This window comes from Brassica napus, chromosome A5 (genome assembly GCF_020379485.1).
Source record: "Brassica napus cultivar Da-Ae chromosome A5, Da-Ae, whole genome shotgun sequence".
Taxonomy (NCBI): Eukaryota; Viridiplantae; Streptophyta; class Magnoliopsida; order Brassicales; family Brassicaceae; genus Brassica; species Brassica napus.
In genome coordinates this window covers 16,124,585-16,139,279 of record NC_063438.1, presented here as the reverse complement: position 1 = coordinate 16,139,279, position 14,695 = coordinate 16,124,585, and the positions used below count along the sequence as shown (strand labels likewise).

The window sequence follows — 14,695 nt, the reverse complement described above, 5'->3', positions numbered from 1 at the left end:
TTTAAGGGCTGAGTTAATTGTTTCCAAGGCTGAGTTAATTGTTTCTTAGGCTAGGTAAATGCTATTTGAAGACTGAATTATTTGTTTTTACAGCTTAGTTAATTTAATTTCACGGTTATTAAATGATTTGATTAAAACATAGGACTGAATTAAACCAACCTAACAAGAAACTCCATTAAAGAAAATTTTATTGTCTCGATAGTATAAAGGTCTCGATATTTGTTAGAAACTTGACTTATTTTCACACGCCTAAAATTAATTTTGATTTATTAAAATTCACGTGAAATCCCAACCGTCGCGAATCATGTTTCGACTGAGTTGGCTGAATTATATCTTACTGGCCAATTAGAGTCGAGGAAAACATCGAAAAACTCATGGCAACTGAATTTGATCACGCGCATAATAATGGTCTCGATTTACACTGGTCTGGATAAATGAACCGTCTTGCTGAGTTATTGTTAGTTATAATACATGAGTGCTTGCTGTATCCCTATATGTAAAGACATACTAATAATGAGTCTCGATATTATCATGGCAGCCAAAATTCTCACACGCATAATAATGTTATTTTCTGATATTTGATTAAATGCTATTTAAAGGCTGAGTTAATTGTTTCCAAGGCTGAGGTAATTATTTCTTAGGCTAGGTACATGCTATTTGAAGGCTGAATTAATTCTTTTTACAGCTGAGTTAATTTTATTTCACGCCTAATATTGATGCATAAAAACTGATTTGTGTTAATTTATGTCACGACTGAGTTATATGAATAGGTAGAAAATAAAACATGATGTGTGTTACATAGTACATAAAATCCGGTCTTAAAAACATAAAAATAAAAGAGAAGTTGATGACATGAGATTAATCATCCAGCATCCATTTTTCATGAAGCTTACACCAGTCAGGGTCGATGACCTTCACAGCTCCCAACTCTGCTTCGGCTTCACAATGCTGAGCGGTAAGTGTCTCCAACTCAGCCACGAGGTCAAATTGCCTTCGGCCTTGATAATGGCATCAAGCAATTCCATGCGCGCAGCAATAGAATTTACTTTGCTGGAGGCGTCGTTCCTTTCAGATTCAGATTGCCTTTGTTCCTTGGCCAAGCGGAGAAGCGCCCTGTAATGCTCCGTCGTTTCCACTTTCCCTTTGTTATAACCTTCAACAGCATCCGCGCCATAGACATCCTCCATAGGACGTTTCATCGATATTTTCGATCCTTCCATTGCACTTGATCACTTAATGAGGGTTTGGATTTCTGGCATTGTGCTCTTTATATTTATAGATAAAAATGATCTATTGGAGTCGTTTGGAAAGCATCTCTTCGACTACGAGATAATTCATGTCCTTTGGAAAGCATCTCTTCGACTACGAGTTAATTGTTTCCAAGGGCTGAGTTAATTATTTCAAAGGCTGAGTTAATTGTTTCTTAGGCTAGGTAAATGCTATTTGAAGGCTGAGTTAATGGTTCTTAAGGCTAAGTAAAATCTAATTAATTGTTTATTACTGGCATTTTTTACTGGCATTTTTTAAATGCCAAGCGTGCCCTTTATCCACGTTATGAGGCTAGGTAAATGCTATTTGAAGACTGAATTATTTGTTTTCACGGCTGAGTTAATTTATTTTTCCGGTTATTAAATGATTTTATTAAAACATACTGACTTATCAAAAGACTGATTTACGGTTTCGGTCAGGTTATCGTTTAGATAGGACTGAATTAAACCAACCTAACAAGAAACTCCATTAACGAAAATTTTATTGTCTCAATAGTATAAAGGTCTCGATATTTGTTTGAACCTTGACTTATTTCCACACGCCTAATAAAGGGCGGCATAATTGATTGAAGCGACTAATATTAATTTTGATTTATTAGTTCGGATAACCACACAATATATAAGTATTATCTTTTTTATTTTAAAATATTTTTTAGATTTTAGATAATTCTTATTATTGTTAGTTATAATACATGAGTGCTTGCTGTATCCCTATATGTAAAGACATACTAATAATGAGTCTCGATATTATCATGGCAGTCAAAAATTCTCACACGCATAATAATGTTATTTTCTGATATTTGATTAAATGTTATTTAAAGGCTGAGTTAATTGTTTCCAAGGCTAGGTAAATGCTATTTGAAGGCTGAATTAATTCTTTTTACAGCTGAGTTAATTTTATTTCACGCCTAATATTAATTTTGATTTATTAAATGCCAAGCGTGCCCTTTATCCACGTTATGAGGCTAGGTAAATGCTATTTGAAGACTGAATTATTTGTTTTCACGGCTGAGTTAATTTAATTTTCCGGTTATTAAATGATTTTATTAAAACATACTGACTTATGAAAAGACTGACTTACGGTTACGGTCAGGTTATCGTTTACATAGGACTGAATTAAACCAACCTAACAAGAAACTCCATTAACGAAAATTTTATTGTCTCGATAGTATAAAGGTCTCGATATTTGTTTGAACCTTGACTTATTTTCACACGCCTAATAAATGGCGGCATAATTGATTGAAGCGACTAATATTAATTTTGATTTATTAGTTCGGATAACCACACAATATATAAGAATTATCTTTTTTATTTTAAAATATTTTTTAGATTTTAGATAATTCTTATTATTGTTAGTTATAATACATGAGTGCTTGCCGTATCCCTATATGTAAAGACATACTAATAATGAGTCTCGATATTATCATGGCATAATTGATTGAAGCGACTAATATTAATTTTGATTTATTAGTTCGGATAACCACACAATATATAAGAATTATCTTTTTTTTTTTAAATATTTTTTAGATTTTAGATAATTCTTATTATTGTTAGTTATAATACATGAGTGCTTGCCGTATCCCTATATGTAAAGACATACTAATAATGAGTCTCGATATTATCATGGCAGCCAAAAATTCTCACACGCATAATAATGTTATTTTCTGATATTTGATTAAATGCTATTTAAAGGCTGAGTTAATTGTTTCCAAGGCTGAGTTAATTGTTTCTTAGGCTAGGTAAATGCTATTTGATGGCTGAATTAATTCTTTTTACAGCTGAGTTAATTTTATTTCACGCCTAATATTAATTTTGATTTATTAAAATTCACGTGAAATCCCAACCGTCGCGAATCATGTTTCGGCTTGAGTTGGCTGAATTATAAATAAGGTACTGAGAACAATCGGACTCTCAACAGTCAATTATTACACATTTTATCTATCTCTCTAAATCAATTATAGGCTGAGTTAGTGTAGATGAAATTTTTCCCTCTTCTTGAATTGCCTGAAGAAATTCAGGCGGTAGTGGTTGAACGTGCGGCCCGTAACTCCATCCAAGATCTCTTTGGCCTCAAAGCATCGTCGAGGTCGATGAAGGCGTTAGCAGAGAGGCGTGGGGTTTACCATTTCCTTGATGTCTTATCCGTTCCCTGGGGACTCAATATGCCTTCTGAGTTGTTGAAAGCTTGCTACGCTGAGGGAAATCCAAGCACGCTTTATATAAAGGGTGTACAGTTTTTGTACACCTTCGACTTTAAAGAAGAAGGGCTTTCTCTCATGAAGCGTGCAGCAGATGCAGGTTATGAGGTGCTGTGTATACACACGCAATGACTCGAGCAATCTTTTGGGGTGAAGGGAAGTATTTATCTCGTATTCCAATAGAATCACTTGACAGGATCGGGAAACTAGTGCGATCTGTCAAATGGGGTTGGGGTTTGTGGCACACACCCGAGTTCAAAGAAAGAATTGCCCTGTTCATATCACATATTCTTCCAAAGTTCTACAGTTGCCAATGCGGAAATCCTGTGGAGCGAGACTGTCCCTGCTTGTGGCACATTGATGTCACTAAGGATGACAACATGTGTCCCCACTGTTTGTGGCTCAAAGAGATCGGCTTATTCTTACGTGAATTTGAACCGGTTAGCCTTTATAGGGACACAAGAAAATGGTGAAGATGTAATGTATCAGAACTTATCTTTTTATGTTATTTGTTATTCCAGTATGTATGTTATTTTCTGATATTTGATTAAATGCTATTTAAAGGCTGAGTTAATTGTTTCGTTGGCTAAGTTAAATATATTTGAAGACTGAGTTAATGGTTCCTAAGGCAACGTAAAATCTATTTAGAGGCTGAGTTAATTGTTTCTCAGGCTGAGTTAATTGTTTCTTAGGCTAGGTAAATGCTATTTGAATACTAATTATTTGTTTTCACGGCTGAGTTAACTTAATTTTCCGGTTATTAAATGATTCTATTAAAACATACTGATTTATCAAAAGACTGATTTACGGTTTCGGTCAGGTTATCGTTTACATAGGACTGAATTAAACCAACCTAACAAGAAACTCCACTAACGAAAATTTTATTGTCTCGATTTGAACCTTGACTTATTTTCACACGCCTAATAAAGGGCGGCATAATTGATTGAAGCGACTAATATTAATTTTGATTTATTAGTTCGGATAATCACACAATATATATCCCTATATGTAAAGACATACTAATAATGAATCTCGATATTATCATGGCAGCCAAAAATTCCCACACGCATAATAATGTTCACGGTTTTCGATACTGGAATATGAACCGCAACTTTTAAAATAATTCTGATGCTGAGTATAACGAAAATTCGAGAAGGTTGAATAATATAATACCTATTTACAAAGGCGTGTTAAATACGAAACTTTACATCCCTACGACTCTGATATGCATAACGGCTGAGTTAGTGTTAACAGGGGCTGAGTTATTGATTAATAAGGCTGAGTTACGTTTGAATTAGTGTTAACGGGGGCTGAGTTCATTTTTACTTAGGCTGAGTTACGTTTGAATTAGTGCGAAGTTTTTATACTATAATTCATGTCCTTTGGAAAGCATCTATACAACTCTGATAAGGCTGAATTAGTGCGAAGTTTTTATACTAATGTGGTCGAATTTTTAAGAAAATAAACAAAATCTAATTCAAAAACCAAATTATCAGGTCAAACTCTTCAAACATGTCGACAAGAGCAAGCCAAACTCTAGTTATCATCCACTCAGGCTTATCGCCACCCTGCGCCCAACACCTTTTCAACCATCGCATTTGAGATCGAAACATCGTTCTGGCCACCAGATTGAAATGCGTCCATACTAAAAAAATTATGTCTCAGATCCCAAGTGTTTGTCCGCTAAAAGAAGAAGATAACAGAATATTAGAAACCCAGCGTTCCTTTAAACATATTACTGCTGTTTAATGGAATATATATACATAATCGGTGCTTACAGCGAGTATAAGAAACCAGCGTTCCTTAAAATGAGCGGGGATGAAGCGGTATGTCGGCCACTCATGAACCCATCCTTCTCGAAGAATTTTTGGATCGCCTGCGAAAGATCATGTAAAAATCTAAACCACGTAACAGAGGTTTTGTCAACGTAGACCCCTGGACCAGGGTTTAGAACCGGGAGGTTTTCCCGATCTGCAGAACTTAGAATGGCATTCACACTGCTGGCGAACTTTAATGACCAGCCAGGAACAATCTCCATATCCATATGGTTTAGGTTTTTATAAAGAGTGAATGATATTGGAAAGAGAATGAAAAGGGAAAATGGACATATATAGAGCCCAATGGAAATGCGAATAGTCGCCAAATTCAAAGAATAAAAATTCCTAGTTGCTATCTTATTTCCCCGCCAAACATCAATATTTATCAAACGTGGCGGCCGAGTTATATAGCCTATTACGGCTGATTTAATATTTGGGATTTAGGGTTTAGGGTTTAGTATTTAGAGTTTAGGTTTGTTTATTTAGGGATTTATGTTTAGGATTTGGAATAACGGTGTGATAAATATAACAAATAACATAAATTTAGTCTTAAAATGCGTTGTATATAGTTTAGGAGAGTTGTATTATGATCACACTCTATATCTACATGTAAAGTTTTAAGTAACTGCAAGACAACATATACATCAAGATCATGATCGATTCTAAACTCGTTAATTCAATAAATAAGAGACGTTCGGTTGATTATATATTCACTTATTAGGGAATGTTATAACCTTTTTAAGTATAAACATATCAATTATTTTAATTCAGGGTATGGTTTGAGTTATGGCTGAGCTATATCTAACGTAACGACTGACTTAATAAAATAAAACAACATTAAACAACTTAAGGTAATTGGAAAGTCTGATTGAAAATAACAAACACAGATTCATTTGGAAAGCTAATTGTTCTCCGCCCTGTTTCCTCCTTCATCGAGGATCTCTGCCGCCATCTTCAACCGTAAACCTTGAATATTTTTATCGTTTATCCCAGCAAAACTTACACCAAGCGCTAGACACTCCACAAACTCAACGCATACACCCCACAATCGCCAATCTGGGTGTTTTGTGGAGTGTACCTTTTGCTCCTCCTCCTGAATGCGAACTTCCTACTCGGGGTTCGGAGATTGGCAGGAATGTTTTGATTCAAAATATCGGGAAGCATAAACGTTATCGGTTTAAACTTTCAAGCATTTTCTTCTCACTTTTGGGTGTTACCTCTCCAATGATTGAATCATAGCAATCAACCTTCTCCTTCTTCAGATCCACGTGAAAAGCCACCCAGTGATTTCCGCCGGTTGGAAGACATCCGTACAAGTGATCCACGTGTTCATACCACTTCAAGTTTGTTTGAAAGTTACAGGGAAGCTTACCGTGTACAAGATTTTCATAACCATTCCCTGTGAACTTCATCATATTAGGTTTTATCTTGAACTGCTTGTAATCGTCAACCCACTTCTTCAAAACCAAGGATCAATGAAGGCAATTCGCTTGGTCCAGAATGGGGTGGGATCTCGCATGGACCTCTTAATGAGGACGTTAATATACGCAGAGATATGCTACACAATAAATATTAACAAGTCAGCCGTAAACAAATATATAAGTCAGCCTTAATAGAAGATAGAAATCAGCTGAAATATAATGTAAAACTCTGTCGTAATTATAGACTTACATCATCAAACAACCATCCATATTGGCTATGCGGCCACGGTCTTTCAAGGATGAGTATGCTGTAGAAGTCACCCTCACGAGCGGCGGATCTTACAACTCTTTTCTTTGTTGGTGCTGGTGGTTTGGGTGGAATTCTCGAGATGTGTTGCATAAGTTTATCCAATACAATCGGATCAACAGGTGCTAGAGGGTCATATATTACTGATGAAGGCTCAACATTATTCCTCATGCATGTCGTTCCATTGTCTCCAATGTACAGAAAAACTGGTCTTGAAGAACATTCAGACAATGCAAACCCTTGTGGAGATAATTTAACCGTTTTCTCCCGATATTCCTTTACTATAGCAGATCTAATCAATTCCTGACTCTCCATAGGCGACTCCGGCAAGATTTCATTCTCCACCGCAAGAACTTCGTCGGTCATTACAGCAAATTCACTGTCCTCTACAGAATCTTCAACCTTGCATCTTTTTACATTGGCACGCGGTGTAGTTATATTCTTTCTCTTCTCATTATCGGCTTCTTGATTCTTTAACTCAGCCAGTTCTTCATTCATTAACTCAGCATGTTCTTGATTCGTTAACTCAGCCTGTTTTTGCTTCATTGAGGCAGCCGCTTTTCTCTTAGCGGCAGCTTTCTCCTTCCTCTTCAACACAGCCTCTGCTTGCACAGCTTTTTTCTTATCTTCTGCATCCTCATCCTTTATAGTACGGTTGCGCGTGGAGCGGCGACGTAAGTCTTCAGCCTTAGTTGCCTTTGCAGGAGAAACATATAGGAAATCAAGAACATTAGCACCCTCATCTTCAGCATGTGTTCCAAACTCCTTAGCCAAAGTTTTTTTCATCCCTCTCTCCTTATCAAGCTCGTTGGACAAATTGTTTCTAGGTCCCATATCCTTTCCAGGGGTTTCAGCTAACAGTGGACTACAGACAGACTTCTGCTGGGTATTAGGCTGCGGTGATGACAACGGTTCAGGTTGTTGGTCGGCGGCGACGTTTGAGAGGTTATCTTTGTTTTGGGGATTTTTTCCTATCCCCATAACTTTCAGACGCTCCTCCACTGCAACTTTCACCATGTCATCTATCGACTTCTGGTCCACCAATGGTTTTTTAAATCGCGCGTCCATCAGATCAAATTTTCTGGAAAGTTTATCCAGAGTACTCGCAATGGCCATCAGACTCGCGTTGTTCCCCGAATCTTTATTACCTTCTTCTTCGCTTGAACCCTTTCCCGTTGCAGCAGCTTTACCCTCATTGGTCTTAACTTTATTCTGCTTTTTAGTGGGTGGCTCAGCTTTCTTCTTCTTCTCGTTATCCTTCCCCTCCGCATTTCCATGCACTTCCCAAAAACCTTTTACAAATCTACCTGCATGTATGTCTGTTATCAAGTTAACGAGTTGTGGGTCGTCAGGTTGACACGACCATTCAGGAAACAACTCTTCGATTGACTCCTTCGAAACCATTCTCCTAACACGCACCTGTAACACCAGGGCATAATATAACTCAGCCACCAAATAAACACAACACTCAGCCATTAAGTCTAATAAATCAGCCATTTAAGAAATCAAAACGCAGCGTTACACCTTACCAGGCTATGTTGTTTTATCTCGGCAGACAACAAGTTTTCGAAATTTGCACGAGTACGCTTTCCACCCCATCGTAAAAGTGGAACGTCTTCATTATTCACCACTCTCCCAAAACACTCGCCAAAGCAGACGATGGATTCATACGCCCAAATCAATAACGCATCCTTTAGGCCGCTTAATGTGTATGACCCCCTGTCTGGAGCCAACGTTTTAATAGAGTCAATGAGAACTTCGTATGCAGTCCGACCCCATGGATACGACTTCATGGCTTCATCGTCAAATACTCTTTTGGCACTTTCAAATGGCACCCGAGAATTTTGATGCAAACAATAAAGTACCATGTGTTGAAGAACTAATAGCCCTAGCCATTTACGCTCTTAAAATGTCCAACTCGGGCAGACCTCTATTGAGTTCTTCAGTTCATCCAACGTGGGTCCCCTCCCAAGCGACACCTTCAGCTTCGCCCAAAACGGTTTGTATTTATCAGGATCAGGTTCAAAACTTTCTGTTGGCAATGGACCAGTGTTTAACCCAGTTATCTCACCAAATTCTACCAAGCTAAACCTGATAGGCTCATCAACCACCAGACTCCATATCTCCTTCCTATGTACTCGCAGCTGTCTACATAGTAGATAGTGTACTGTTCTACCAGACCACACGCTTCGGCGTTCAACTAGCCTAGCAACTACTCCAATGGGAAAAGTTCACCAGTGCTTTCCATACATCTTCTCCTAGTGTTTCTATAATATGAGGTAAATCTCGTGAACGGAAATTGTGATTGATGTCTTTATTTTCTAGGTTAGAAGACCCTACAGGATAAAGTCTTGGAGGGTAACCCCGTGATTTAACATCAGAAACATCCATCTGAACAAATAAACAAACAATAACTCAGTCACGAAAATATAACAATAACTCAATGAATATAAAAATAACTCTGCCACAACATTAAAATAACTCAGACACAACATAACAATAACTCAGAGAAAACATAACAATAACTCTGCCACAACATAACAATAACTCAGACACAACACAACAATAACCTAATCACAACTACACCCTAACTCACTCGAAACATAGCCCTAACTCACTCGAAACAACACCCTAACTCACTCGAAACAAAACCCCAAATCAATATTTAACGTCACGACATCCTACCGAAAAGATGAACTTGTAGATATGAATGCGGCGAAGACGATTTCGTACAAACGAACGATAATGATAACGGAGATCTCACAGTTATTTTTAGGAAGAGGAAGTAAACACAATGTCGACGACGATTTCGTATCCTTGCGGTTCCTTCTCCGTTTCCGACAATGTTTTTTTTTCTAATTGTTAGGTCAATCTGAGCATAAAAGTAAATAAAACTAACCAAAGGCTATTTATGTCATTTACCAGAGGTAACAAAACATTATCGCTTTTATCAATTTGATTTAACGGCTGAGTTATATATTAATAAACGCATAGTTTTGTTTACATACGACTGAGTTAAAACAACTTAAAAGTTAATAAAGGCTGAGTTACATAACACGCGAAAGCTGACTTATGATGACAAAACATGACTAAACAGAGAAGTAGTAGTAGCAAAGTATCGCCATTCCAGCCACACAAACAACCACTTTCCTCAAACACCGACTCTCACTCAAACATTCGCCTCCTTTTCTCTCAGATTCTGTCTTTACTCCATTCGCCAACCGAGCAACGTTAACTCGCAACTCCGAGATGTCTCTATTCATGCCATTTATCACTGCCTTAATATCTTCAACCTCTTCCACCAAGCACTCATCCGCCCATTTGAATAAAAGACTCTGTTTTCACCAATGTAACCAGATCTAAGTATTACGTTTCCGAACATGGGAAATAAGAACCAGAACTAACCTTATGATATCCTTTTGCACAGCAATAGTACAATCTTCCTGGATTTGTTTCGCTTCCAGATGTAAAAATGTCAGATGGTGCACCACACCAACACTCTTTCGGCGTTCCTCTTTCCGTATTCCTACATCGTCTGTAATAATTTCCTGAGGTGAAGGATGAGGAAGACATTGTTAAAATAGATTTCAAAGTCCTTGGAAACTAAAAATTGTTTTACTTTGTAAGAAGAGATACGACATCACAGATATAATACTATTAAATATATAAAATACAGTATAATATCAGTGTCTCGATATTGTAAATGAAACATATATATAAAAACTCGTAATAATGAGTCTCGATATTATCATGGCAGCCAAATTTTCCCACGCGCATAATGATGGAACTTCCCATATACCGCCTCTTAAAATTAAATCGATGCTGGGTTATTTAAATACAAGGATGACTGACTTATTTAATTACAATATGCCTGACTTATTTAAATAAAATGATCGCTGAGTTATACCTTAATTATATTAGATATGTGGCCGAGATAACATTCACAAACAGAAATAATGCGTTTCAAAATACAATTACGGCTGAGTTATTGAAACAAGTTATGGCTGAATTATATAAAATGTGTGGCCGAGATTACATTTAAACTAGTTGCGGCTGAAACATTGAAACAAGTTATGGCTGAAATAATGAAGTTCAAAATTCAGACACGAAAAGACTTTCAGGAACCAAAATTATCTGGACCGGACTCTTCAAACATGTGGCAGAGGTTACATTCAAACTAGTTGCGGCTGAATCATTGAAACAAGTTATGGCTGAAATAATGAAGTTCAAAATACAGACACGAAAAGACTTTCAGGAACCAAAATTATCTGGACCAGACTCTTCAAACATGTGGCAGAGATCAAGCCAAACGCTGGTTAGCATCCAAGTTGGCTTCTCGCCTCCTTCCAACCAAGTCCACCTCAAATGGCGCATCTGACAACGAAATAGACTTCTGGCCACAAGATTAAAATTACGCCAAACTGTCAAATGATGCCTTCGATCCCATGTGTTTGTCCGCTACGGCAAACAAAAAATACACAGATTACAGACCGATGGTATATATTAATATATATGAACAAATGTCGGGCCTTACAGCGAGTTGAAGAAACCAGCGTTCTTTAAAATGATCGGGAATGTCGCAGTATGTCGGCCATGCATGAACCCATCCTTCTGCAAGAATCGTCGGGATGACCAGGGAGAGATCAGTTAAAAATTTAAACCATGTAGGGCTGGTTGTGTCAAGCAAGTCACATGGACCAGGGTATAGAACAGGGAGGTTTTCACGATTTGCAGAGCTTTAGTATAAAACCACTGTTCTCTAACCAAGGGACCATGAGCAAGAAGCATTAATTCGTTTAGTTTCAAATAAAGGTTGTAGTTGGCTTAAAGACTGAATTTCAGCAATCAACAAGTTCAGAGAGTCCTTCAAGGCTCGAAGCATACAAGTGTTTTTGAGAGTTGCATAGGCTATTCAGGTGCAAAGTAATTTCTTTACAAGGCATTTCAAATCATTGCTCCAATGCAAGTATGCAACCTATATGCTCTAGACTCTCCTAGAAATGCCAATGATGCAACAAATAAATTTTTTTTTTTTTTTTTTTAATGCAAATATATATGTATATGCAATGCATGAGACTCAAAATCATCAAGCAAACGTGATCAAATACTTGGTACCTCCCCCAAACTTAAATGACACAGTCTCTGTGTTGTCAAGGAGAGAGAGATACCCAAAGAGAAAACTAATATGCAAAAACGAAATGGTATATACAAGGGAAAGTAGTGGGTTACCTTCTATGGGGAATGAGTAGAGGAGATGCTCCTCCTCGTCGTCCTCAGGTGGTAACTCTTCAAGGTGCTCATCAGCAAGAGTGCCCATCTCTTCAATGTAGAAGGCTTGCCCGAACACAGTTGGTTTCTTCATTTTCTCCTTGATGTCAAGTGGAGAACATGCCCTTTACCCAAAGGGAGATCAATCGTGCCTTCTTTCACCTTAACAATTGCTCCTGCTGTAGCTAAGAATGGCCTTCCAAGAATCAATGGGTCCTGAGCCTCCTCACCCATCTCAAGCACCACAAAATCTGTAGGTATCTCATACCTTCCAATCTTCACAGGTAGGTCCTCTAAGATGCCCACAGGGTACTTCACTGAACGATCAGCTAACACCAGAGAGAGTTTACACTTCTTGTACTGAGTGAATCCAAGCTTTTTTGGAACAGACAAAGGCATCACGCTGACACTAGCTCCCAAATCGCAGAGACATTTCTCAAATACCATAGGTCCAAGAGCACAAGGTAGTGTGAAGCATCCTGGATCCTCTAACTTCTTTGGAACATCAAGCCTTTGGATGATGGCACTGCACTCATGGGTAAGAATCATCATGCTTTCCATTCCCTTCTTCTTTGCAGCTACAACATCTTTCAGGAACTTGTTGTATTGAGGAATCAACATGAAAGCATCGATGATGGGCATTGCAACCTGAGCTTCACGCATTTGCTTCTCAAACAAAGCCTTGTACTTCTCTAGCAGCTGCCTCTTGAATCTACCAGGGAATGGTAGTTTGGGTTCATAGGGAGGAGGAACAAAAAAATTCTCACTTGCTGGAGCAAGAACTTCACCATCTTTCACTGTTTTCTTCTCTTCCCCCACTTTCCTTTACCTTTGGCTTCCACAATCTTCTCCAAGATTTCATCATTGATTTTCTCATCAACAATCACCACTTCATCATCTAAGTTGATGGCCACCTCCTCACCTAGTTTCTCAGCATCCCTGGTGAGGGTTGTAGGAGTAACTGCTTACCACTCCTAAGGGTGATAGCTTTGGCCTCCTTGGGGTTTGGTCAGATTTTCCAGGTAGAGATCCTTGCTGGCGAGTCTGGTGAGTGTTCATGGAAGCAAACTGATTCTCTAAATTCTTGACTGTAGAAGCAAGATGTGAGAACTTGTTGTTGAGCTCATTGTAGCTCCCATCAATCTTGGAATGAAGGTTCTTCAACTCATAACCAACATGCTTCTCACTTCTAGTCTGAGACTCCAAGATTTGTTTCAGCAGGGTGTCAGTGCTGCTCTCTTGAGGAGCAGAGGAACCAGATGAGGGGTTTTGCTGAGGTTGATAGCTGCCTTGCTGGTTGTTTCGAGGCGGATAACCACTCTGTTGTTTTTGGGATAGGATTTCTGTTGGTAGTTGTTGTACTAAAAATTTGGCTCTTTTTTGTACCAGCTACCATTGTTGTTGATGAAACACAGCTCTTCCTGACCTTCCCAACCCTCACCTCATGGACAACAGGTGGTGTCTCTTGGCTTGGGTTACCAACAAAGTGCAGCTGCTCTTGTGTGGCTTTATCAGCAAGGAGGATGTCTATCTTATCCTGTAGAGCTTTCAACTCCTTCCTCGTCGCTTATCATCTGTTCGACTACTTCTGTCGTGGTCTCCACTGTAGACTGCATCACTCTTAACCATGTTGTCAACAGCTCCTCTGCATCTTCCTCAGTTCTCCCCAAGAAGAACCATTGCTAGCTGTATCCAGCCTGGCCTTGTACTTAGGAAGAGCACCACGATAGAATGTGCTCAGTAACCTCTAGCCTTAGAGAAACCATGGTGTGGGCATTCAGCTTGGTAGCCCTTGAATCTCTCCCAGGCTTCACTGAAGCCTTCCAAGTTCTTCTGTTGGAAACTGGAGATCTCATTTCTCAGCTTAGCAGTTCTTGAGGATGAGAAGAATTTCTCCAGAATGCTCTCTTGCACTCATCCCAAGTAGTGATAGAGTCGCTGGGTAGTGACTTCTCCCACTGACGTGCCTTACCCCCAAAGAGAAAGGGAATAACTTCAGCTTTAAGGCATCCTCTGACACACCATTGGTTTTTGACAACCCACAGTAGCTGTCGAACCTGTCCAAGTGATCGAATGGGTCCTCTAAAGCCAAGCCATGATATTTGTTGTTCTCGATCACGTTGAGGAGTCCTGACTTGACCTCAAAGTTGTTGGCTACCACAACCGGTGCTCGGATTCCTAGTCTATGACCAGAATGTTGGGCCGGTCATAAGTACCAATGGGTCGAGCTGCCGCGGTTTGGTGTTCTGCTCCGTGCGGTGGATCTGCCATATCAATATCCATCTCTGCAAGTGGGCTTGTTGTTCTTCTTCTCTTGTAGCTCTAGCACACTCCCTCTCGAAAGCTCGATGTCTGCTACTATTGGAACTAGTTTGATGGAACCTGCTCCTCAAGTTCATACACCTGAAAGTTAAGG

The 14,695-nt window shown here is 38.8% G+C and overlaps 2 protein-coding genes and 1 non-coding gene across 3 annotated transcripts; 1 reads left to right on the top strand and 2 right to left on the bottom strand.

The window, feature by feature from the left end:
• Positions 1 to 6,184: 6,184 nt before the first annotated feature.
• On the bottom strand, positions 6,185 to 8,804 carry LOC111215889. The gene is made up of 4 exons (XM_048779043.1): positions 8,541 to 8,804; positions 6,955 to 8,430; positions 6,501 to 6,737; positions 6,185 to 6,391 (listed from the first exon to the last, which is right to left on the bottom strand). The coding sequence occupies exons 1-4, from the start codon at positions 8,802 to 8,804 to the stop codon at positions 6,185 to 6,187; spliced, it is 2,184 nt and encodes a 727-aa protein (XP_048635000.1).
• A 1,296-nt stretch (positions 8,805 to 10,100) lies between these two features.
• LOC125608616 (uncharacterized protein At4g04775-like) lies at positions 10,101 to 10,584 on the bottom strand. The gene is made up of 2 exons (XM_048779042.1): positions 10,417 to 10,584; positions 10,101 to 10,346 (listed from the first exon to the last, which is right to left on the bottom strand). The coding sequence occupies exons 1-2, from the start codon at positions 10,582 to 10,584 to the stop codon at positions 10,101 to 10,103; spliced, it is 414 nt and encodes a 137-aa protein (XP_048634999.1).
• Positions 10,585 to 14,038: 3,454 nt separating this feature from the next.
• On the top strand, positions 14,039 to 14,145 carry LOC125609784. Its single transcript, XR_007339929.1, has one exon. It is a non-coding gene; the product is annotated as a small nucleolar RNA R71 (small nucleolar RNA).
• The last annotated feature ends 550 nt before the right edge of the window (positions 14,146 to 14,695 follow it).